This window comes from Dipodomys spectabilis, unplaced genomic scaffold, assembly GCF_019054845.1.
Source record: "Dipodomys spectabilis isolate Male_0828 unplaced genomic scaffold, ASM1905484v1 ptg000042l, whole genome shotgun sequence".
Taxonomy (NCBI): domain Eukaryota; kingdom Metazoa; phylum Chordata; class Mammalia; order Rodentia; family Heteromyidae; genus Dipodomys; species Dipodomys spectabilis.
The window spans coordinates 4369101-4395610 of record NW_024870719.1 but is presented as its reverse complement, the minus strand read 5'-3'; the positions used below and the strand labels follow the sequence as shown (position 1 = coordinate 4395610).

The 26510-nt window shown below is 34.8% G+C and overlaps 1 protein-coding gene across 2 annotated transcripts in view; it reads right to left on the bottom strand.

Moving 5' to 3' along the window:
- Nucleotides 1–26510, bottom strand: part of Mipol1 (mirror-image polydactyly 1) — a 301417-nt gene that overhangs the window by 254568 nt on the left and 20339 nt on the right. The window contains exons 2-3 of one of the 2 annotated variants that reach the window (XM_042677896.1): nucleotides 4720–4857; nucleotides 4069–4146 (exon numbers count right to left, since the gene is read on the bottom strand). The exons of the other annotated variant lie outside the window; for it this stretch is intronic. Coding sequence (XP_042533830.1) covers nucleotides 4069–4087 — 19 coding nt within the window. The 5' untranslated portion in view covers nucleotides 4088–4146; nucleotides 4720–4857. The remainder of the gene's footprint in view (nucleotides 1–4068; nucleotides 4147–4719; nucleotides 4858–26510) is intronic. 2 annotated transcript variants of the gene reach the window in all.

Below are 26510 nucleotides of genomic sequence, written 5' to 3'. Positions count from 1 at the left end.
AGGTGACTGATGAATTGTAAAAGCTTATAGGTATGTTGCTGTGGTTTATAACTATGTAGTGGTTTTTCTAGTTATCTATTCATAAAATATTTGCAAATCATGTAGTAGTTCTATTACCAAAAAAGAAGAATATGTATATTGCAAACAGAAAGATGGATAAACAAAAGAGGCAGACAGTAGCATATGTTCAAAGAACTAATCACAAATAAGCAGCATTCAGACTCAACTTATTCAAGTTATCTTTTGCTAAATTTTGTTTTATAGAAAAAGTTTTTATTCTCTATTTTGTTTTGTAGAAAAACTGTAAGTATCATAGCTATAAAAATATTATTGCTAGTTTAATTATAAAATAAATGGATGACAGCTACATTTTACTTAAACTTACCAAGTTTAAAAAAATTTACTAGCCTCCAATAAAGTATTATATGTGAAAATTCTATGAACACAAGCAGTTCTAGAAGTATTCTTTTTTTTTAACTTGTTTCATGTGAGTATAGACTTAAGATTTAGAATCATACTCACTTTAAAGCATAATTAGGCTTAAAGGAAAATACTTAAAATTTTTTAATCTATCTAAATTTAGACAATACAAAGCAAAAAACTTATTCTGTCAAATACATACTACATAAATTTTCTAAAATAATAAGCCTAAAAATAATATTGAAGAGATTCAACAGACTTAAAGATTTTTATCTGAAGCTTCTCAAACTGCATGAGTCTCACCATTTCTTACTTTTAATTAGTAAGAAATATTTAAATGATGGAAGATTTAATATTTAATTTTGGTAGGCACAGTAACCTTTTTAACCTTTCTTAGGGAACACTGACCCCTAAAGGTTCTAAATTTAAATAAGTTTCACAAATTTCTAAGTTTAAGTAGTACTCAGCCCTTGTTTTTGTCTGTATTATTATAAATATATGTAAACTTATTACAGACAGAATTATGTATATATTAACTATTTGGAAATGATTTTTATGAATTATAAAGCCACTATATCATGCTCCCGTTAATAAAATCAATCAAAATTAATGTAAGAAATATTCAGAAATTTAGAACAATATTCTAAATAATTATACCAGAGATTTCTGACCTTAATGCTTTATTCTTATACAGCTAAGAAGTATAGTTGTCTAGGTATCCAGGAGGATTTGTATCAAAATACCAAAATCTGCAGATGCTCAAATCCTTTATACAAAATGGCAAAGAAAGTATATATAACTTAATGTTTAACTCATTATCTTTCCCAATTCTTTAACCCCTCTCTAGATTATTTGTAATATCTAATACCATGTAAATAGCTGTTATGCTGCTTTATTTAGGGAATAAGTACATACAGGTTAAGTATTAGACACAATTTTTCCGAAACTATTTTCCACACACAGCTGGTTTAATTCTTGCATGTGAAGGTCCAACTGTAAACGCTAAAGACCTAAATTAATCAACCACATGACAATATGTTCTTTCTGACAGCTGTACTTACACAAGCATATATTCTTATTGTGTCCTTTTATTTTATTTCTCAAAGACAGACAAAAGAGAATTTTCCCAAATAGAAAGTCTTCACAAAAAGGCCAAAATACCATTTACTTCTGAAGAAGAAAGAAGATAGCACCAATGTGGCAATGAACACTCATTCCTATGTTGTTTCCAATTATCTTACAAAACACATGCATTAGAGTTGTGTTTTAGCTATGTAAAGAATTTGGACACAATTTTCAAGATGTTATGTACAAGAACAAAAATGTGTATGTCACTCATCTACTTAATCAACTTTTTTCATCTTAAAATATTTAACAATGTCTCTAAAATTAATCCAATTAAAATTGCCAGTATTTCTAATCATGAAATTTAAGACAACAAAAATCACACAATTGTATAAAACGAGTTTCTACTCAATTTTGAAAAAAAAATAGTAGAACAATATTAAATAAGGTAACTATTAACAAGAAGAGACTGTGAACATTTGTGTAAGATGGAACTTTGAAACATGAACCTTTCTATCAAGAGGAGCTTGCTGTAGAAACATATCAGTTACAACACCACTCAAAAGATAGTTTAATTTTATTTTTTGATGTTTATTAATAGCCTCTTATTTCTATTTTTAATGTCAAAATTACCAATAAAAGGTATGTTTTCTTAATATTTAGGTTGCATCTGTTGTGGTCTATGTCTACAGAGCACTATGTAGGCAACTATGTTTTCAACATGAAAACTTGCCTTTTCATAGCTTCAATGGCTCCTTCCTTGACATCTTTCCCAATTATTGTACATTTCTGAGAAGTACTTCTTCAGTAGCTTCTATCTCATTAGATTTATTAAAAATAATTTTCTTGGCTCCTTCAATTTCTTTGGTTTCTAATTTGAATTATGACTTACATAGCAATGTGAACATAAATAACAGACTTAACATTCATTATTAGCTTATTTTTTTAATTTTCTACTAAAACAGTAGTATAAATTTTCTACTAAATTAAGTAGAATAGCTTTTGAGCTCTTTAAAAGGAAAATGTTTATTTATTCAAACAAGAGAATAAAAATACCTACAACAAATTAGGTTACCAGATTCACACCAATACATTCTCATTTCAAACTTGAATATATAGTGAGTGTCATACAAAATTAAGTGACCTGTAGTCCATGCTAAAACAGTTAACTTTAAAAATCTTGGTCAGATATTATGTACTAATGCTTTAATCATAATTCAGTCCATTCCCTGGATCCTAAACTCTTAACAAGCAGCCTAGAGTCCAAAGGAAGTAGGAGCATTACTAGTAAAACCATAGAGAATCAGTAAGTTTGTAACTCTGAAAACAAAAAATGAGTGCAAGTATCAGAAAAAGCAAAAATGTATGAACTTATGAAGCATAGCATCTTTCTATACTGCAAATAAATGTGTAACTATTTCTTTAATATAATGATTATAGGACAGTTCCTCACAACAGTCTTCAAACTTTTAAAAATTTAACAACATGCTTGTTATGTAGTTTTAAAAAAGAGTCTTGTTGGGAGAGAGGAAATAAAAAGATAGATATAAATGTCTTCATAATGGACATAAGTAAGTCTCCAGCTATATGTATTATGTATGAAATGATTCATTTCTTAAGAACTCCTAAGTTTCAGTATTTTATTACAACACATCTTGAATGACCTTCTACAGGTCCCATGTACATGCTGTGAGCTCTTGCTCTATTCCACCCGCCCCCCCCATCTCTGTCTCTGTTTTTTAAACTGTTTCTGTTTCTGTTTTTTCTTAGGCTACCACCCTCTCCTACGCCTACCTGTATCTTCTGTATTTCCCTGTCTCTCTTGTTTCTGGAGTCTTTGTCTCCAGGTATACATCTCTGCACATTTCTCTCTGCTGCTCGAACTCTCAGGCTTCCACTGATTTATCATTCAGTAATTGTCTCTGAATGGGTCTCATGGCATGTAAGTACCTACACCTCTGTCTCTTTGTATGTGTTCTGTCACTTCTATTTTGGATGTCTTCTATCTCTACCTCTGCCTTTATCTCTTTTGATGTATCTGTTTTATTGTCTCTCTTCTATACTGCACATCTCTACCTTCTAGGACTCTTCTAGGACTCTTACTCTGAGATCTTTCTCTGAATGTGAGTGTGTGTGTGTGTGTGTGTGTGTGTTTGTCTGCCTCCATAAATGTGTCTGGATCTCTATGTGTCTTTGAGTACCATTCTGTGTCTCTTTGTTTCTAACTATACTTCTGATATTTCTCTTTGTCAGTCTTCTCTATTTTTTCTTTTACTTTACATTTCTTCTTTTCCCCTGCATATCTTTTTCCCTCTCTACTCTCATTCTTTCTTTTAATGTCTCTTCCTCTGTGTGCCTATATATGTCCCCATCTCTGTGTGTATATTGTATGTGTATGTGTCTCTTAGTGACTCTGGTAATATATGGACTTCTTTGTGTAGACCTCCTTTGTGTATGTGTGTGTGTGCATGCACATGTACACTTGTCAACTTCTGACATACTGGTTAGAACAAACACACTTCATTCAGTGCCTTGAACTGCCACAGCACCTGGGGCTTGGCATTAATACCTAAAAGTCCTTACCTTTTGACCAGACATCCATTTGTACTTCTATTCTTGTTTGCTCTGGCAATATCTCTGGCTTATGCTCCAAGACTGTAGCTAAAATAAAGCCAATTCTAGATAAATAAACTTTAAAAAATATCAGACATTATTTAAATCTTACCTTTGTTTAACAGAGAATTTACAGGATAAATGGTTTTCTAAGACAATTACAATAGAACAATTAACTATGCTATTTCAACAGGTGAAATTAAATCTTCCCCTCAAAAAAAAATCTTTTCTCCATAGTTATATTTTCCTAAGTACAATTTAGATTAAACTTTCAAACATCCTTGCGCCTGTGGTGATAGAACATTTATTTAACTTAAATATTCTCCAACTACATTGTCAAGCATTTAAGAAAATCTCATTAATGCTATAAATTTTACATCAAAAACTTCAAATTTATTGAATTGATTTACTATTTCTATATTCACATAAAATATTTAACACAAAAGCAATTTAAGATTTCTATGCTAATTTTCTTAAATAACATGAAGCCTTGCAAAATTAACTTGCAAAATTATTGTTATTTTTGTCTTGTATTTGCTTTAATAGTCAAGATGATATGAGCTATGCAACTTTTTTTTTCTTTTCTTAGGTGTGCTTTTAAGGAGAATAAATTAGATTTACCTCACAGCTAGACCCCTGAGTTCTTTAAAAAGTCCTCAAATAGAGCTGTAGTAAGCTTCTCCTTTTCCAATTTTCTCTAAATATGTTGATCTGGAGTTGGCAATCTTTTTCTAAGTTCCTCATTTACTTTTGGATTAGCTGAAAATATAGGAAGTTATTAATATCAAAGAAATATGTTCTAGTCAATGAAGCCATTTCCCTACATATTGCCTAAAAAGGTTAATAATAATTGCAGTATTTTAATAAGATATTCATATAGCAAGACATGTAGAAAATACAGTCTTTAATAACCTCTGGAGTATTTTAAAACATGTCTTACAGGCCTTAATGTGCTTAGTAATATACTATTTAAAACCATAATTTTATCCCTCTGCAATATACAGTCACTCTTCCTCATCATTTACCCAGCTAATGAATGCCAGCAATTAGCAAAATGTAATCCCATTGCACAATCATTTTAATGCTTTTAGCACTCAGAAAAGTAAACACCAAATTAATACTGCTCAAGCCATATCAGATCCTAGTTGGAAGCAAGCAATTATAGTTCAGCTCCTCAGGTGTAATTAAATGATTGGAATGATTTAGTTCCATAAATGCAAGTTAATTCATAAGCAAGCAACAAATATACTGGGAGTAATTACAAGAAACATTGACAGTCTAAGCAGGGCAAATGTTTCCATGAAGCTGATGCAGTAAAATGCTGCCCTCTCCTGGGCATATAAGTGAATTACTCAGGGCCAAACAATTCAATAACCTAACTTCAAGTCACCACACAAATTAACAATAACTAGCATTATCAGCTTGATTTTATTCCATCTATCAACATGTTTACATGTATGTTTTATGTAATGATAATTTGTAAACACATATATAATTATTTTTCCAATAATTCTCTGAATGAAGAGTACCAAACATTAGAGGATTCCTAAACTTATTTTGCTCAACGCTAGCATTCTACCATTGGAGCACAGCTCTATTTCCAGCTTTTTTAATGCTTAGTACAGATAAGAGTCTCAGAGACATTCCTGTCTGAGCCGGCTTCAAACTGCAATCCTCACATCTCAGGTTCCTGAGTAGCTAGGATTACAACCATGAGCCACTGCTAACTAGCTGATTTCTAAACTTTTAATGAAATCAAACAAGGCTCACATAGCTCTGACAGAGTGTATGTAACATCTAGTACTTATGTAGACTGCCAGTCTACACCTATGATCTCTCAATGACTGTTCCATGTCACAATTAAGCTATACTTTCAAAAGTAATAAGATCTGCATGAAAATATAAGTGTTACTGTGGCTTTCTACAGTCATTTAATTATTTTTTGATGACTTAAAATAATAAAAATTTAATCACCAGTGTAACTGCCACTATAAGCATTTTTTTTCTTTTTTTTTTTTTGTTGGTCATGGGACTTGAACTCTGGGTCTGGGCGCTATCCCTCAGCTTTTCAGCTCAAGGCAAGCGCTCTACCACTTGAACCACAGCACCACTTCCGGCTTTCTGAGTGGTTTATTGGAGATAAAAGTCTTGTGGACTTTCCTGCCCAGGGTTGGCTTTGAACTGCGATCCTCAGATTTCAACCCCTGAGTAGCTAGGATTACAGGCGTGAGCCACCGGTGCCCGGCCACTATCAGCATATTTTAAGACATATAAAGAGAGCCAGGCTCTGGCTAAACTTTCAGAAGCTATGCTTTCAAAAGTTATGCTACACTCAATGTCTGTATTAAAAGCATGCATCTGTAATGCAAACCCTAACCAGCACCATCCCTGTGCTTTTCTGAAGCACTGAGCATGTTCTCTAAGAAAATATTTCAATTTGTATAACAAATGTTTACTTCATGAATAAATGTCAATGATACTTGAAAAATACAATGTTTAATACAACATGAGTACCTTTAAGGAGGAGAGAGTATTAAATTAAGAGTCTTATAACTTATTTCTCAAATACACTAAACAACTATATTCTAAGTCATATTCTGTACAAACTATAAGAATAAAATAAAGCAAAATATTAAAAAGTCCTGTAACTAAGTTTAAAATGTACAGCACATTTGCTTTGCCCTTGGTGTCAGAGTCTTATTTTTCAATTCATATCTTGTACACTGTAAGTTAATTGCTTTTGGAAAGTACTTATTATTCATGTAAAAATTAATGTGCCAATGTGTTTAAATCCTCTTAAATGACCATTCATGCATCTTTCTTCTTTAAGTACCAATGAAATCTGTCAAAAGACATCAATGCAAAATGATCTTAAAGAAAGTTCTAACAGAGATTTTTTTTCTGCTAACACAGATTTTCATATTCACCAACTTTACTTAAAATCCATTAATTTTTTAAGCTACTTTTAATAAATTCACCAAGTAAAATTTTTAGGCCCCATAGTCTGTCATTTGTGTTCCAGCTGACATTATGAATATTAATAACAGTGTTATCCTGATTAAATAGGCTTCATATGAAATCCCTGTGAATCCTATAGCTCAGACATCTCATTTTTCCAACTCTTTATGAATTTGGATTCAGACATTAAACTGGAAAAATCTTAAAATACAGATTTAATGGCATATTTGCATATTCTTAAGCAAAAATTAGATGTTTAAATGACCAAAACAATTAAGACATCTACATATTATAACAGAAATAGATTTCTTTAACATATAACATATTTTATTTTTCTGTCCTCTTTAGGACAAAAGATTAAGGCTAAAAAAATGCTAATTCTTGCCCCTATTTTAAGGATTTAATATGAAGAACTTTAGGTAATATACATATATATATTCATATTAAGGAAAATTGAATGACTTTATAGTAGACAATCAGATAAACTACGCTTCTTAGTCAAAATGGTAACTTATTACAGACAAAGCAAGTTAACTGTTTTATTACTACTAATCTCCACCATTAGGTTCTAAGAGGCAAAATCAATTTCTCAATAAAATTATTAAACGGTATGTACTAGATAAGGTTACCTATGTTTTTCTGAAAAAAATCAAAAGCTAACATATTAACATCTGTTAAATTAAAATCTTCCCTCCTACAGATTCCTAATCTTATTCTTCCAAATTATTTTTAATACTCAAAGGAATCGAGTTTTATTACAGAGAATAAAAGGTGGATAAATAAGCAATTTTTTTCTATCTCTCTACATATATGGGAGTATCAATAACAGTTTCAGACTTTCATCTGTCAAAAAATGTAGATTGAACAAATTTAAATAAACATTCTCTGAAATGTAATTTAACTCTCTGTGTTTATTCAACATCAAAATACTTTGTAAAAATAATTAGCTTTGGCCAGTTTAAATTTTCTAATTTGCTTAAAAGTCATAATACTGACATTTAACCATTAAAACTGAATAATGCCTTTTCATAGAAAATCTTTTTTTAACATAATTTCATTTTATTTTGTCTGCTTTAGTTTCATCTAAATAGGTCTTATTTTCCCCTTTACCAGCCAAACAATCCTCAAAGAAGAAGAAAGACATTTCTTGATTTTATATCCTTTATTCTATCTTTTCTAATTGTTCTTTTGTGCTTTCCCAGTATCTTGGCTTGAATATAATAGTCTTCAAACACTCAACAGCACAAGCATCACTTCTCAAACTTTACATACACTCAGCTCTCTGGAAACCTTGATGTGTATATTTTTATTCAGCTGGTCCTGGGAAAGCTTTCTTTCTATCAAGCTTATAGGTCATGGTGATGTTTTTCTGAGGGTCATGTGTGAAATAGGACAGATCTACAATCTACCTCACCCTGGCTTCCCCATATAACAATGACCAATTTCTACAATGAAGCTGAAATCATTCCTGAAAGGAAGTGTAACTGTTTGGGACATGAATGAATTTACTAAGTTTAAACATTCATGATTGTTTTCTTTCAAACAATTCCTATTTTTTCAATGTATATGTTCTCCATTTAAAGCTGTCTGCCAAGACTCAAAGATGAAGAATCAATAATTCATTTACATATATTATTTTACAAATTATTTCACAAATAATTACTGAGTGTCTAAAATATCATCCAGGGCTTGGAATGTGGCTTAGTAGTAGAGTGCTTGCTAGCATGCATGAATCCCTGGGTTCGATTCCTGAGTATCACATAAACAGAAAAGGCCAGAAGTGGCACTGTGACTCAAGTGGTAGAGCGCTAGCTTTGAGCTCCCAGAGAGGCTCTGGGACAGTGCCCAGGCCCTGAGTTCAAGCCCCAGCACTGGCAAAAAAAAAAAAAAAAAATCCAAAGTATTTGGCTAGATTTTTTAGGATGTCTGTAATGAATTCGGGAAAACGAAGGTATGTAAAGGGCCCCAAAAAGCTCAATCAGTATGCAAACAGTTATGTCTTAACATATATATATATATATATATATATATATATATATATATATATATATATATTATGTGCTTATGCTTTCTTAAACCAAGCATCAAGCATTTGAGTTTGGCAATGGTAGCAACTCTGGTAATGCAGTTTCTGATTGCAAGTAATTGTGGCTATCAAGTAATGATAACTTGATTGAGTTGCACTTAGATTTGCATTAGGAAACACATTTCTAGAATAAGTATAGTCTCCCAAACTAATGTCTCTGAAAAAAAATCTGCCTATGAGTGGCAGCGTAACTATAGCAGAATAAATTTTAATACTTATTTACATATCTCTATTTCATAAGCTATGAGTTTTACAGTATGAGACAACTGTATTTGTTACACAATGACTCTAGTTTTAACATTAAACAGAAAAAAATGTGATCAAAGACCTATTTATTAAAGAACAGAAAAAATGTTCTAAAGGTCTACAATTATGGCCTTAAGTTTATAGAAACATATAGGTTATTTATTTAACTATAGATCACCTTATTTTGCTCATTTGTAGAATTCAAGTATTACCTGTCCTCTGAAAGAAAAGGAATTTTAAAATGGGATTTTGTTCCCAATAAAACTCAGAATTTTAAAAACATATTTTAAGTAACTGATGCCTTTTTCACTAAAGCTACATTGTAGTAAAGGTATGGCAAGCTTTGAATGATGGAATTTTAAAACATTACTATCTCCTAATTCAACCAAAAATCCAAGGTATAAACTGCATCATTTTAAATAGTAACTATAACCAGAAACTCTAAATTTTATGCTTCCTAGGTTAAAAAGTTTTGATAATTTCTATATTGAAATACTTTTATTAAATGTCCAATGAGGACCACTACATTTCAGAGAGCCAGTTTTCATGTTATATAATGTAATATACACCATGTAGTAATATGTCCTACTATTGGTTTTTTATCATATTCTTGAGAGAAAAAGTCTCTCAAGCATTCAGAGCCCTAGGCACAATCTTTTCCAAAAAATAAATCCAAGGGCTGGAAAGGTGGCTTAGTGGTAGAGTGCTTGCCTTGCATGCATGAGGCCCTGGGTTCAATTCCTCAGCACCACATAAGCAAAAAGAAAAAAGCCAGAAGTGGCACTGTGGCTCAAGTGGTAGAGCACTAGCCTTGAGCTGAAGAGCTGAGGGACAGCACCCAGGCCCAGAGTTCAGGCCCCACGATCGGACCCACAAAAAAAAAAAAATAAATAAAAATAAAAATAAATAAATCCATTCATCCAATGTGCTCATTCCCTACAATACTCTAACAACTTAAGTTCCTTAGAGCTAGGAAAGCAAGAGGAAGTTCAGTGAGTAAGCATAAGAAAAGTAGTCTGTAGCTATCAAAAAATAAAATTCACATACTATATCATGTCACAATTCCAAAACTAAAAGTATTTAAAACATAGATAAAATCTATTTTTATGTACGAAGATGTTGTTGAAGCAATTCTGTTTGTAAGACCAAATTCTTGGGGCTGGGAATGTGGCTTAGTGATAGAGTGCTTGCCTAGCATGCATGAAGCCTGGGTTCGATTCCTCAGTACCACATAAACAGAAAAGGCCAGAAGTGGGGCTGTGGATCAAGTGGTAGAGTGTTAGCCTCGAGCAAAAGAAGCTCAGGCACAGTGCCCAGGCCATGAATTCAAGCCCGATGACTGGCAAAAAAAATGAAAATAAAAATAAAGAAAAGAAAAAGAGCAAATACTCATGTTTCAGTCACACTGTACTTCTGTTCCTCACACACAACAAGCTCCTTCTCACATCAGTTTTTATACTTGTATATGCCTCTGCCTGAAATTCTCCCTAAGTCTCTATTTTTCTCATCATTCAGCTCTGGCTCAGAAGTTATCTCTTCCAAAAGGTTTTGTCTAGCCATCAGATCTAAAGCAGTAACAAACTCTTCTCTCATCACATTACCTACCTTACTGCCTTTATGAAACTAATTTTTTAGAGTTTTATGTCTTTGTTCTTGATATTTTCAGTCAATTTTACACATGGAAGTTACATGTAATCAGGACTCTTGATTTCTTCTCCATTTCTGTATGTTCAGTCAACTGTAGCATTAAAAAAAATTACTAGGGCTAGGGATGGTGTTTAGTGGTAATGCTTGCCTAGCATGCATGAAGCCCTGGTTTCAATTCCTCAGCAAAATAATAATAATAATAATAAATTATTAAATATGTAGTTGACAGCAGATGGATGGATAGACAGATAGAAAGCCAGGTGATAGTTTGGAACTTGAACTAACACAAATGCTCCTCAATGGAATAAAATAAAAGGTAGTCTGACCATATAGTAAATTTGTTTTATCCCATAAATGCAAGAGAAATATGTAATGTTCAGAAGATTCTTTAAACAAACATCTGTTAAACAGTTATACATACTAAAAGCCAATTACTATTCTATGAATTTGATACAAATCATAAATAAAACAAATACATTTCTTATGAAAATATTTTATTAGTCAAAACAGTACAAACACAAAACTTCAGAGAAATTAAGAGGAAATACAAAATTATAATTATATTTGCTCATATGGTTGAAGAGACAAAGTATATTTTTTCAAGAATATACATAGGAGGGACTGGGAAGGTGGCTCAGTGGTAGAGCGCTTGCCTTGCATTCATAAGGCCCTGGGTTCAATTCCTCAGCACCACATAACCAGAAAAAAAAAAAAAGCTGGAAGTGGCGCTATGGCTCAAGTGGTAGAGTGCTAGCCTTGAGCTAAAGAGCTGAGGGACAGCGTCCTGCCAGAGTTCAGGCCCATGACCGGACCCCTCCCCCCCCAAAAAATTAGGAAACTACTCCTAATAATTAGTCCAAAGAAAATACCTTAAGAGTTATTGTTGAGAAAATGAAAGAAAGAAATATGTTTTGTTTTATTTTTGTATTTACAATTATTATCATGTATCTCTATTACACATAATAATTCAAAACTCATAAATAAACAGAATTTAGTAGGAAACCTTGAGGACTTTACACTTTAGCCTTTCCTAATTATATTTTACTATGGTTGTTTCCTTTCTCATCTGGTTTAAGGAGAGTGCAAAGCTCAAAACAAAAACCTAATAATGTGTAGATAAGAAGTTATTGACACCTGTAATCCTGGCTACTCTGGAGGTTGAGATCTGAGGATCATGGTCCAAAGCCAGTTGCAGCAGGAAAGTCCATGAGACTCTTATCTCCAATAAACCACTCAGAAAACCTGAAGTGGCACTGTGGTTCAAGCAGTAGAGCGCTTGCCTTGAGCTAAAAAGCTAAGGGATATCGCCCAAGCCTAGAGTTCAAGTCCCATGACCAACAAGAAAAAGAAAGAAAGAAAGAAGTTATTGGAACAGAGAAGCTCAAAATGTATGAAAGAGGTTCTGAGAATTAAGTAAATGTTTCTTTAAAATCTTATTTCTTAGTTCAATTATGAGCTATTTACAGTAGCCTCCCAGTTCAAGAATTTATAATGAAAGAAAGTGATTTTTATATTAGTACTGTTGTGTGTCTGTCACAGATAATTCTACTCTGGTGTATTGCTTTAGTGATCAAGAAATTATTGTATCAAAAAGAATTTCCAATCACTGAAAATGGAGTGTCAACTTGACTTTGCCAGCTATTTGATCAAGAACTAATCTAGATGTGTCCTGAGAGTTTCTGGATAAAATTAACGGTCTAATTAGTATATTGGGTAAAGTAGACTGCCCTTATGTGAGTACGCCATGCAGTCAGTTTAGTGTCTGAAGAAAACAAAAAAGTTTACCTGGGCTGGGAAGGTGGCTCAGTGGTAGAGTGCTTGCCTTGCATGCATGAGGCCCTGGGTTCAATTCCTCAGCACCACATAAGCACAAAAAGCTGGAAGCCACAATGTGGCTCAAGTGGTACAGTGCTAGCCTTGAGCTGAAGAATTCAGGGACAGTGCCCAGGCCCAGTGTTCAGGCCCCACAACCAAAAAAAAAAAAAAGTTGACCTCTGGAAGGGGAGAGAGAATTTCTTCCTGACTGTATTGAACCAGGACATCAGACCCTTCCCACTTTCACACTGAAATGTCTGATCTGTTTGAGGTCAAGGCTGGTAGTCTTCAGACTAGAACTACACCATCCACTCTCCTGGTTTTCAAGCCTTGAAACTTGGAATGAAACCACAACAGCAGTTCTCCAGGGTCACCAATTACTGACTGCAGACCTTTGGTTTTTATCAGTCCTCATACTTGTATGAGCAAGCCATTATAATAAAGCTCTGTGTATGAATCTCTTCTTAGTTATTTCTGTAAAGAACCTGATAACAGCGGTCGTCATAAAAAGGACATAAAATAAAATAAATATCCAGTGTTTCAATAAATGACTTCTACATTTTCAAAATTTGCAGGACAAAACAGTATACACCATTTTGAATACTTCAATCACTTTTTTAATGCAAATTGCAAATGATATTTGAGAGTGGATATGACAGGGCGCAGCCTACTGGTTAAAAACATAAGCAAAACTTAAACAGTATTCTTTTCAAAAGACTAATCATATACTAGGTGTTTATAAAATATCCTGAAACGTTTTGCCCAAAGCCAAACTAAATCACTTAATCTAACAGAGGACAGAATATAAAAACAAAGTCAGCTTACAGAATAGTTTCTCCAGAAGACAAATAAATAGCCTGTTTTCTTAAGATTCATATGGTGCCAAGTTCTGATGCAATGACTACTCCTATACACAAAGCCTTTCACTTCCACAGAACCAAATGAAGCTCTTGGCAAATCAAAGGTAAAAAAGTATTAGAGCAAGTTAAATCAATTTATAGTAACAACTGTTAAGAGAAGCCACTTGAAATCAAATAATACAATAGCTACCAGAAAAGTCCTTCTAAAATAAAGTAAAAGCGATAGACTTTTTTGTTGTAATGCTGATTGTCTAATATATTCCACTTCAATCTATTCCATATTTTCTATAATTTAACAATATAGACATTAATATAGGCCCATATATCAAAATAAGTATACATTAATAACATTTAAACCAAGTTTTGAACACTTATTAATAACTTATCTCAATATAATGTTTAGTAATGCAATTTGCCAAGAATACTGTACCAATTTATTCCCAAAGGGCAAGGCACATACAAACTATGCACTATATATATATATACATTTTTTTTTTTTTTGGTCAGTTGTAGAGCTTGAACTCTGGCTGTCCCTCAGCTCTTCAGCTCAAGGCTAGAGCTCTACCAGTTGAGCCATAGTACCACTTCCGGTTTTCTGGTGGTTTATCGGAGATAAGTGTTTCATGGACTTTCCTGCCCAGGCTGGCTTTGAACTGTGATCCTCAGATCTCAGCCTCCTGAGTAGCTAGGATTACAGGTGTGAGCCACTAGTGCCCAGCTACAGTTTATTTTTTAAAAACTGCAATACTGAAGATAGCTTCTGTTTTGTATAATACAATTACTAAAAATAAGTCTGTAAAATAGAAAAATAAATGTGATCCCTATAGCTCACATTTCTTGTCCAATATCAAGAAAATCACAGCCACAACTATCCCTTGTTTTTCACAGAAAATACAAAGCTTTCATAATTTCTTGAGTCATTCTTTTTTTTTTATTGTGAAAAAACTGTACAGAGGGGTTACAATTACACGGGCAAGATAATGAGTACATTTCTTATCAAGCATTGTAGCCTCCTCCATTGTTTCCCCTTCCCATCCCTTCCAAGCCTCCCCCCAATCCTCCTCCCACCCCCCCCCCACCAATGTTGTAAAGTTCCTTTTTGACATGACAACTTGTACTTCTCATTGTTGCAACAGGTCCACCTGTATCCTTATTTAAAGGATCTTGAGTCATTCTTAATAAGTTATTTCCTTGATGGAAAGTATGTAACAAGAATATGGTCCTATCAAGAAAATATGGGGATGGGCTGGGAAGGTGGCTCAGTGGTAGAGTGCTTGCCTTGCATGCCTGAGGCCCTGGGTTCCATTCCTCAGCACCACATAAGCAAAAAGAAAAAAGCCGGAAGTGGCGCGGTGGCTCAAGTGGTAGAGTGCTAGCCTTGAGCTGAAGAGCTGAGGGACAGCGCCCAGGCCCAGAGTTCAGGCCCCACGACCAGACCCCCCCCCCCAAAAAAAAGAAAATATGGGGTATGTCTACAATGGAATTCTATTCATCCATTAGAAAGAATGATATTATACCATTCGTAAGGAAATGGAAAGACATCGAAAAAATTATAATATGTGAAATAAGCCAGACTCAAAGAAACAGGTTGTTGCACGTTTTCCCTCATTTGAGGTAATTCAAACGTGCCTATAAATCAGCAAGCAAACACACTAAATGGTTAAAATCAAAGTACACTGTGATATGAAATTATACAGGTCTCTAGGCATTCAAACATAGTGAGAAAAAAGGAGGATAGTCTTAGGAGAGGAACACAAAGGCACAAAAGCTATGTTCATCTGATCCTATAAATAATATTTTTGTTTTTGGGTCCGGTCGTGGGGCCTGAACTTTGGGCCTGTGCGCTGACCCTCAGCTCTTCAGCTCAAGACTAGTGCTCTACCACTTGAGCCACAGCGCCACTTCCGGCTTTTTTCTTTTTGCTTATGTGATGCTGAGGAATCGAACCCAGGGCCTCAGGCATTCAAAGCAAGCGCTCTACCACTGAGCCTCCTTCCCAGCCCCTAAATAATACTAATTGGAATAAACTCCAGGTAAGGGAAACAAGAGGGTTTTTTTTGTTGTTGTTGTTGTTTTCTTTTCCTTTTATCTCATTTGTTCATTTATCTGTCTTAGGGTGGGTTAGGAAGGACAGAGAAATGGTGGGACAAAGGGTGAACAAAGGCAGCAATAACACACTAGACACTACGCTGAAAATGAACATATAACTTATAGTTATACAGATATATATAGTTATATATCTACATAATTTATAATTATATATATCATTATACCCATATAGCTTATGGGTAGAGATGGGAGAGAAAACTGGGGGAAGGGGTGACATTGTTCAAAAAGAAATTTACTGTTTATCTAACTTACATAACTGTGACTCCCTCTGTACATCACCTTTACAATAACAATAAATGCATAAAAACAAAGAAATAAAAAAGAAGATGAGGGGTTGGAAATGTGGCTTCATGGTAGAGTGTTTGCCCAGCACACATGATGCCCTCAGTTCAATTCCTCAGTACCTCATAAACAGAAAAAGCCAGAAATTGCGTTCTAGCTAAAGTGGTAGAGCACTAGCCTTGAGCACAGAGAGGCTCAGGGACACAGAGCCTAGACTCAGAGCTCAAGCCCCAGGACTGGCAAAAAAAAATTTTTTTAAAAAGAATATGATCCTAAAGTAGACATTCCATAGTTTATGTTGAAGAAAAATGAACTCTAAAATGGAAAAAAAAAATAGATTGGAAATGTGGCTTAGTGGTAGAGTACTTGTCTAGCATGTATGAAGCCCTGGGTTCGATTCCTCAGCACCACATAAGCAAAAAGAAAAAAGCCGGAAGTGGCACTGTGGCTCAAGTGGTAAAGCACTAGCCTTGAGCTGAAGAGCTGAGGGACAGTGCCCAGGCCCAGAGTTCAGGCCCCATGACCAGACCAAAAAAAAAAAAAAAAAAAGGAAAAAAACACAGAACACAGCCTGACTTCAAGAAAAAACTTTTATTTTTCTTGCAACTTAAAATTTATTAGATAATTTCAATTGTAAATTATGTGTTATCTCTATCTAGCTATAAAGTTTCTTTATAGAAATGTATGTGCAATTAATATTGCTTCAGAACTTTATACATTTAAAAATTATCTTAAAATTTAACGTACTATGAGATTTTTTTTATTTCTTTTTTATGTTCTTTCCCCCATGGTATAACCCCTGTTTTCATGGTATTTGATTCCGGTGCCCTGCATCTTGTATATGCATTTTTCTAATTTGGGGAGGGGAAGGGAAATAACAAAATGCTGAAATAAGGATATCGGTTGGCCAACTGTAGCAATGAGATATACAAGACACTATGTTGAACATGAACTTTACAACTTGGGGGTGGGGGAAGAGTTGGGGAGGTGAGGAAAGAAGGAATGATAGGGGAAAAACAAAGGAGGGGTAACATGCTTGATAGGAAATGTACCCATTACCTTACTCATGTAACTATAATCACTCTGTACAGTATCTTTTCAATAAAAAATATATTTAATAAAATAATAAAAATCTGACTAAATTTCATATATCTACAAAATCAGTAGGTGATACAATTGTCTAGCATTAGAAGCAAATTGTAAAATAATGTAGCCAGTGTATGCTATTCTAAAAAGATGTTTTTCCAGAAGACACTAGTGTTTTTTTCATTTTAAAGAAAAATGCTACATATTTTTTAAAAAGATGTGTTTGTGAAATATAATAATTATTGTAAAATGACTGAATTATTTTAAAAATAAATAAAACTATGCATTTTACTATAAGCTCTTTTATAAGCTGCTTACAACAACAAAGCTTGTTGAAACTGGTTTGGGACCTGGGTAGGAAGGATATAGGAGAGTGATAGAGGTGAGGAGTCTGACCAAGGCAAATTGTACATGTACACAAGTATGTCAAAATGAGCTTCCTGTACAACTGAAGAAAAAGAAAATGAGGAAAATTATTTATAAACTACAAATAAAATATTTAACTTATGACAAATATGTCATAAATATTAAAATTATGACAAAACAGTCAAACATTATGTACCTCTGGAACTATTTAATACATACTAAAAAAGTATTATTCTCAGACAAGAAAGGAGCTGGAGAAAAAGAAACATAATTCATAGGATAGGTAGACCATGGAGATGTGAATTAACCATGACTAGTCAACATAAATCATAAAAGATATATGTTGAAGCTGGATAATAGATACATAGGCCAGGTACTGGTGACCCACACCTGGAATCCTAGTTACTCAGGAGGCTGAGATCTGAGGATCATGGTTCTAAGCCAGCCAGGGCAGGAAAGTCCTTGAGACTCTTATCTCCAATTAAACACCAGAAAACTGGAAGTGGTGCTGTGGCTCAAGTGGTAGAGCGCTCCCCTTGAGCTGAAGAGCTCAGGGACAGCACCCAGGCCTAGTTCAAACCCACCATGGACAAAAACAAAAACAAACAAACAAACAAAGGATACATAGTTGTTCTCCATTTTTGTATACATTTGTAATCTCTCATAACAAAGGCATGCATTCATTAACTATCTATATTTAAACTTACTATATATATATATTAAAATGAAATATACTGGATTTACTTTCTAGCAAAATTCACTGAACTCTTTTTTTTTTGTCAGTCATGAGGCCTGAACTCTGGGCCTGGGCACTATCCCTGAGCTCTTCAGCTCAAGACTAACACTCTACCATTTGAGCCAAAAGGCCACTTCTGGCTTTTTGCACTTATGTGGTACTGAGGAATTGAACCCAGGGCCTCATGCATGCAAGGCAAGCACTCTACCACTAAGCCACCTTCCCAGCCCCCACTGAATTTTTTCACAGAACCAATAATAAACATTTCCTTGTATTATTTTGAGTATATCCTATCTGATATGTATGTGGATACACACACAACATAATGCACACAATATGTCATGAATATGTACATACATACTCACAAGGCTTCAGACCACATATGTCATTTAAAGTCTACAATTTCTATTTTATCATGAAGGACTGAAAATAAAGCATTATAAGGTAAAGGATATGTATTTTATTTCAATGTTTTAGAATTATTCCCTGACCTTAGAGTTAATTTCTTTAACTTTGTTACCAGTGATCTACTGCACATGGGAAATAGGGTTGAGTACACTTTGTCACCTTTAGCAAACATTTTCCTCACCAAGCTACTCAGAGGCCATCTGTTACATCTGAGGCAATATCCTAGTTACTTTATTGCTATTGACTTGCAATGTAAGTAATCAAGTTTATTATTTGTTAGTCACAGCTACAAAAATCTGAAATATTTCCTAATTTTAAATAAAATTTGTTTCATTGTAAATATTCATTTATAAAAGTCATCTTCTTTTTGGTTTTTCAAGAGACTACAAACTTAAATCCCAGTATGATTGAAATAATTTAGCATTTGCTAGAATGTCTTGATACTTACCGTTCTAAACTTTCACATTTTGACTAAAGTATTTTAAAATATATTTTTAAAATATAGGTAAGTTTAAAAGAAGTGACATATTCACATTTTATAATCAAGCCATTTAGTGATTAGACTGTAAATCAAGTAGTCCAAGAGAATATTGAAGCTAAACAGGGTTACAATTCTACTACACAGACACTCCCCTTCTTCAAATAGCAGTTACTTATTGCTAGACACCCGCAAAATTTCTTGGCCAGACATAGCCATATGCAATTTAGGTAGGGAAGCTAAAAAGATCAAAATCAAAACCTTTTTCTTTTTTCTTTTTTTGTCAATCATGGAGCTTGAACTCTGGGCCTAGGCACTGTCCCTCAGCTCTTCAGCTCAAGGCTAGTGCTCTAAACTCCTTGAGCCCCTTTCAGTTTTCTGGTGGTTTATTGAAGATAAGAGTCTCACAGACTTTCCTTCCTGGGCTGGCTTTGAACCATGATTCTGAGATCTTAGCCTCCTGAGTAGTTAGGATTACAGGCATGAGCCACCAGTGCCCAGCAAAACCTGTTTCTTCTACTTAACCCAATCAACTAATATAAACATGGTCGGTTATAAGGTTATAAAGTGAGATCATTTCTTTATGAGATAATTTCTTTTGAAAATAAATTCGAGACAAAAAATTACACAATATATGAGAAAATCTTATAAAGATATAGTACAATATAAAAAAGAGAAGTGGGGATTCACACTTAAATAGAAATAGCAAAATAACCTAAAGTTAACCTTAAAAATATAAACTTTATTATCTTGTCCCTGTAACTCCTCTGTATGGTATTCTCACTATATATATATATATATATATATATATATATATAATATATATATGAACTTTAACTTGTCAAATACACAAAGTAGCATTGCTCATTAAAGAAGATCAAGCAATTACTAAGGAGAACTAAGTAGAAATCAGATATAAGAAATATTTTCATTGAAGCTAAGATTCAATACTCAAAAGCTAGATGAGTGAGCTGGGCAAGTGGCTTAGTGGTAGAGTGCTTGCCTAGTATGCTTGCCTAGCATGCATGAAGCCCTGGGTTTGATTCCTCAGTACCACATAAAAGGCCAGAAGTGGTGCTGTGACTCAAGTGGTAGAGTTCTACCCTTGAGCAAAAGAAGCTCCAGGCCAGTACTCAGGCCGCAGGACTGGCAAAACAAAAAACAACAACAACATCAAAAAACCTACTAGATGAGCAATGGAATAGAGAATTAAAAGTCTGGCCAGGCGTCAGTGGCTGAGATCTGAGGATCACGGTTCAAAGCCAGCCTGGACAGGAAAGTCCATGAAACTCTTATCTCCAATAAACCACTCAGAAAACTGGATCTGGTGCTGTGGCTCAAGTCATAGAGAGCACAGTGCCTTGAGCTGAAGAGCTGAGTGATAGTGCCCAGGCCCAGAGTTCAAGCCCCATGACCAACCAAATTAAATAAATAAATAAATAAATAAATCTGGAAGCAGAAATGAAGGGATTAACCCAAAATGTACTTCAGAGTAACAGAACTGGATTATTGCTAGAAAATTCCAATAACATAGAGGGGTGTATATGTGTATAAATAATGTACATATGCATGCATTTACATGTGTGACTATAATAGCCCATTGCATCTAAGGCCAGGATGAATACATATACAAAAGGGAGACAGGGAAGAAAAAAGGAGTGAGAGACCCTAAGTGCAAAACTCAACAGAGAAAACATTAAATCTTCAGACTCCATAACAATCTTTTGCTTTGTGTGGTACCAACTGTACATACTGGGGGAGACTAAGGCCTTGGACAGTCCTGTCACCATGTCTTTGCTAGAATCACATCCAAGCAGCAACAATCACAGGTTTTAGCTCCAGAGTTAGTCTGAGCCTGTAGCTCACTCAAGTGGGAAATGCAAGCTGCTAACTCTACAGTTGTAGATTTTATGGTTAGTGCAGACTCCTTGCAATGGCCTTCTCAGAGCTTCTTTGAGTATTGCCATGGTGGGGATTTTCCACAGCAGCTCAATCTCTGATCCCATATTACAGCTCAGCATTGCCACAATTGGAACTCTTTATGGAAGCCTATTCCCTACTCAAATCTCTGCATCATTCCCTATGTTGTTTGCAAAATATTTTGAACTTTAGAACCCCAAGGGCTGTCTGCAACATCCTTTGAACTGTAATGATAAGGTCGGCTGTTGTTCTTTATTTTCATCAGAGACCTGACTTTTCTTGTCCATATTTCTACCAACATGTTCCTTCCTTCCTGGCTTGAAACATGACCTTTCTCTTGGACAAGCACTCTAGCAATGATGTCTTACTCTCAATAGAGGCCCAAACCAGTGGTTTAAATATAATTAATAGAGCTTTAGCTAGAGCCAAAACTATTCTCTTCAGACTTAAAGCTTCTAAAACAGTGAGCTCAATAAACTATTCGTTTTAATACCCAGTAATGAAAAACATATTCATACAGGCATGCAGAAGAGATCACTTAATCAACAAATGACATATGCAACAATACGTACTCATGGTTAAGTGCAGAAGTTTATTGCAAACAGGCTAGTTCAGTATGGACTGTTATATGTTATGGATCCTGTACATCCTGCACAATAGGCTACTTGGTTTAACTACAGAAGTTCCCTAATTGTACTGGCATACTGAAGCCAACTGATAAAAGCCACTGTATTCTTTTCTAAATCCAAGATAAATGTTACCATGCTTTTAGATTGAAATCAACCACAATGAGAGCATTTACAAAAAAAAAAAAAAACTGCTACAAATAATAGCTTACCACCCCCTGAAGTCAATAAGGTAATCTTTTACCATTTACTAGCATGACACTGCAAAGTTAGGTTGTGATGATTTTGAAAATCACGATATACAACTTTCAGACAGTAAATTGTAGTAGAAAGATGCTAAATGTAAATGTGAGGCAGTCCTCTGGGGGAAAAAAAAAACCCTGAAAATTCACAAAATCTTAGATCATGTTGAAGAAAGGTCTTAGATAATTGAGAAATAAAAAGCACAAAAATCCTTATGAAAATATGGTTAGAAATTAAAGTGTTGGATCAGTGAAGGGCTAAGTTACTGAGGAAAATACTCAACTTACCTTTCTGGAACTAACCTGAGTTAATAAAAGGAGAACACTGGATTGCTCAGGCAATTTAAATAAAATATTGCTCAGTACAAATTAAATAAAATATGAAAAAAAATAGGAGACATTGGTAAAATGGTTGATTAGAAAATCCTAAATTCTTGTGACTCCAGTAACTATGAACCAACTGGAGCTCTGGAGCACTGGAAAAAGCACCCAAAAATTTCAACAACCAAGGAAACAGCCAAGAAAAAGTCATCCTTAAAAATAATAGGAAAGCCAGAAGCTAATATTTCAAATTTGTAATCCTAGCTACTCAGGAGCCCAAGATCTGAGGATCACGGTTCAAAGCCAGCTTGGGTAGGAAAGGCTGAGAGACTCTTAGCTCCAATAAGCCACTTGAAAACTGGAAGTAGTAGTAGAGCACTAGCCTTGAGCAAACAAGCTCAGGGACAGCATTCAGGCCCTGAGCTTAAGCGACACAACTACAAAAATAAATAAAGGAAAGTTTTATAATTTTATCTATTTGATCGCTCATCCTTTCCAAAGCACCGATGGTTTTGTTCTTGAAGCAATTCTTTTCCCTCTAACCAAAAGAAATGAAGTGGATATAATATGTAATTATTATGCTTATCTATGTTAACCTGCCTAAGGGATATGTAAAGATGTACAGTTCCAATGAAAGGTGCTCCTCTCTGTTTTACCCACTTCAGAGCCCAGGTGGGGAAAGTAATAATTTTCATAAAGATGGGGCTGGGACGGTGGCTCAGTAGTAGAGTGCTTGCCTTGCATGCATGAGGCCATGGGTTCGATTCCTCAGCACACATAAGCAGAAAAAGCTGGAAGTGGTGCTGTGGCTCAAGTAGTAGAGTGTTAACCTTGAGCTGAAGAGCTCAGGGGCAGCACCCAGGCCCAGAGTTCAGGTCCCATGACCAACAAAAACAAAACAAAGACTGCAAAGTAACACCAGACTCACAAAGGTCCAAGGCAAAAAATGATGAGTGGAGAGTAGAGACACAAGATAGTTCTAGTCTATTTAGGACTAGAAAGAATCTTGTATAAAATTCTGGCAGAATGGAGCTGGGAAGGTGGCTCAGTGGTAGAGTGCTTGCCTTGCATGTATGAGGCCCTAGGTTCAATTCCTCAGCACCATATAAGCAAAATAAAAAAATCCAGAAGTGACCCTGTGGCTCAAGTGGTAGAGCGCTAGTCTTGAGCTAAAGAGCTGAGGGACAGCGCCCAGGCTCAGAGTTCAGGCCTCATGACCGGACCCAAAAAAAAAAAAATTCTGGCTGATTAACTCATAAAAACCACCAAGTATTTAGGGAAATCTAGAAAGTCACTACATACTCAGGCAAGAAACATGCACCAAAAAAGATCTGAGAAGACTTTAAGTTTTCATTACAGGCTGATTGCTAGGTTCAGAGAAAGCCTCTAAGGGGTGAAAGGGTGCCCTGTGTCCTATGTCTGAAACAATATACAAAGAGTAGATGAGCCCCTGCTATCAAAAAAGGCTGTGAAAACATTAGACTAAATGAAAACTAAACTTCAGAAATCACACACAAGAAGTAGTATGTAAATAATATTGTGGAAGTCTTAAAAGAAACATACATACAAACTACTATAGCCTTCAACAGAAAAAAAAAAAAGAGGACCTTTCAAAGATGCTCAAAATCACTAATAGGGACACAGTCCAAATTATATTGAGATTTTACTCAAATCTAATAGGGTATCTATTACCAAAAGAAAAAAAATGTGAAAACACTAAGCATTAGCAAGGATGTGGAAGAAACAGACCCATGTATATTGCTGGTAGGAACATAAAATGACACACAAAAAAATCAATTCAAGTACACTTATATGAGGTATTTAGAATATGAAAATAGGGACGAGAAAGTTGAATAGAAGTCTGGGAATGTGGCTTAGTGGTAGAGTGTTTGCTTTGCATGCATGAAGCCCTGGGTTCAATTCCTCAGTACCACATAAACACAAAAAGCCAGAAGTAGCCCTATGACTCAAGTGGCAAAGTGCTAGCCTTGAGCAAAAGAAGCTCAGGGACAGTGCCCAGACCCAAAATCAAAGCCCAGGACTAGCAAAAAAAAAAAAAAAAAAAAGTAGAATAGAGGTTAGTAGGGGCTTGCAGAAGAAGGAATGAAGTCATTGCTTAATAGGCAGTTTGTTCAGAATAATGAAAAACTTTAGGAGACAGTGGTGATAGTTGAACAACATTGTGAATATACTTAACTGGCACACATAGTATACTTAAAATGCTGATTAATAAAGCAGTCTTGTAACCATACTGTGCACAGTTACACACAATCTCATATACTCAAATAAACAGTAATTCTCATAAATGGCTTCACATTATGATTCCCCAATTGTGTGGAAAGGCATCCCCAGACAATGAAGAAAACACAAAAGAAGTTCATATTTTAAAATTTCAAGGCAAACAGTGACATCTATTGAAAATTGTGGAGAAAAACTACAGGTTAAATTAAGTAATAAAAAGAAATCAGGAAGCTGTGCTGTGGCTCAAGAGGTAGAACACTCGCCTTGAGCTGAAGAGCTAAGGGACAGAGCCCAGACCCAGAGTTCAGAGTTCAAGCCCCATGACGAAGACCAACCAAAGAGAGTGAGAGCATGAGAGAGCGAGAGTGAGAGAGAAAGAGAGAGACAGAGACAGAGACAGAGAAAGAACCGGGGAGGGGGGAGACTTGTTAGCCAGACGCTGGTGGCTCACGCCTGTAATCCTAGCTACTCAGAAGGCTGAGATCTGAGGATCATGATTCAAAGCCAGTCCAAGCAGGAGAGTCTGTGAAACTCTGATCTCTAATTATCCACCAGAAAACTGGAAGTGGCTCTGTGGCTCAAGTGGTACAGCACTAGCCTTAGGCTGAAGAGCTGAGGGACAGAGCCCAGGTCCAGAGTTCAAGCCCCACAACCAAAAAAAAAAAAAAAAAAGAAAGAAAGAGAAAAAGAAAAGAGATCAAAAAGAGCAATAAGCTATACTGCTAACAAGAATGTCATTACTTTTTTCTTTTTCGAAAAGAACATCTTACAGCAAGACTATAATAGTTAATACAATTAGATTGGGGAAGAGCAATTGATTTATTTTTCTCTAAAATATGAAAACTAATGCTGTCTTATGAAAATAACCTGAAGATTTAACCTAACTTACTTAAATGGCACATGAGTCACATTTATGTTAACTATGTTTATGAAAATTGGTTCTTGAGATGCTTCAAAAAGATTGTGTCTTTGCATGAGTTGAGATGGAATGTAACAGCAGACAATGGTGTAATTTGTTACTGCAAATGAAGGTAACTCTTCTCCTGGAAAAATTAGTGGGGAATGAAAACTAAAAATATAGTTGCAGCTTACTTGATATGTAAAAGACCTGTTTTGTTTTTTGCCTAGAAAATGCATGAATACAAATCAAACACTATCATACTTAGCATTTATTGGATAAGTTCAGTTTCCAGGAAAGAATATGTTACAATGCAGTTGCTACATACCACTCACAGATTCACCCATGTAATTCAGAAAAAGGATACACAGACTAAATTTTATTTGAACATGAAATACATCTAATTGACTATATTCTACATTTGGGTGAATATAGTATATTTAAATTATATACTCATGCTCCAAATACCCAATGCCAAAATTAGTAGTTGTGACACCAACCATCAAAGAATATCTGAGGAACCTTTGGGATAGATTAAGATTACTGAACCAAATTTAAATGATGTCGAGTCACAGCTTACCATGAATCCTAATTGTTATAGCAAATGGGGACACTAGAGGGTGCTCTCTTCTAGAAGACTTCAAGACTGGCAGTTTATAACATGAAAAATCATGAGTAATGATAAACCAATGAAACAATACACATAGCTTCCTCTCTTCCTCTTCTGGAGCCTGAGATGGGGCATGGTACTATTTTATGCTATCCTCAAATCTGCTTTTCTAAATTTTATGCTATCCTGATGCTTCGTTCATGATTTCCAATTCATTTCCTTTCTTTCTTAAAATATAGGCTCTCCTTTATTTACTGGATCTTCTCATTCAAAGGAGTAATCTATCATGATCTCCTACAAGCATGCTGTTGAGTTTTAATAACTCTGCATATATTCCTCATACAAGTCCTCTGTTGTAAGTCCTCTGTCAGATACATAATCTGAAAGTATTTAGAAAAAAAAAGAATAATCCAAACTCAAAAGTAGGAGGCAGAAAGAAATAACAAAGATCAGAGCAGAAATTAGTAAGTGAATGAC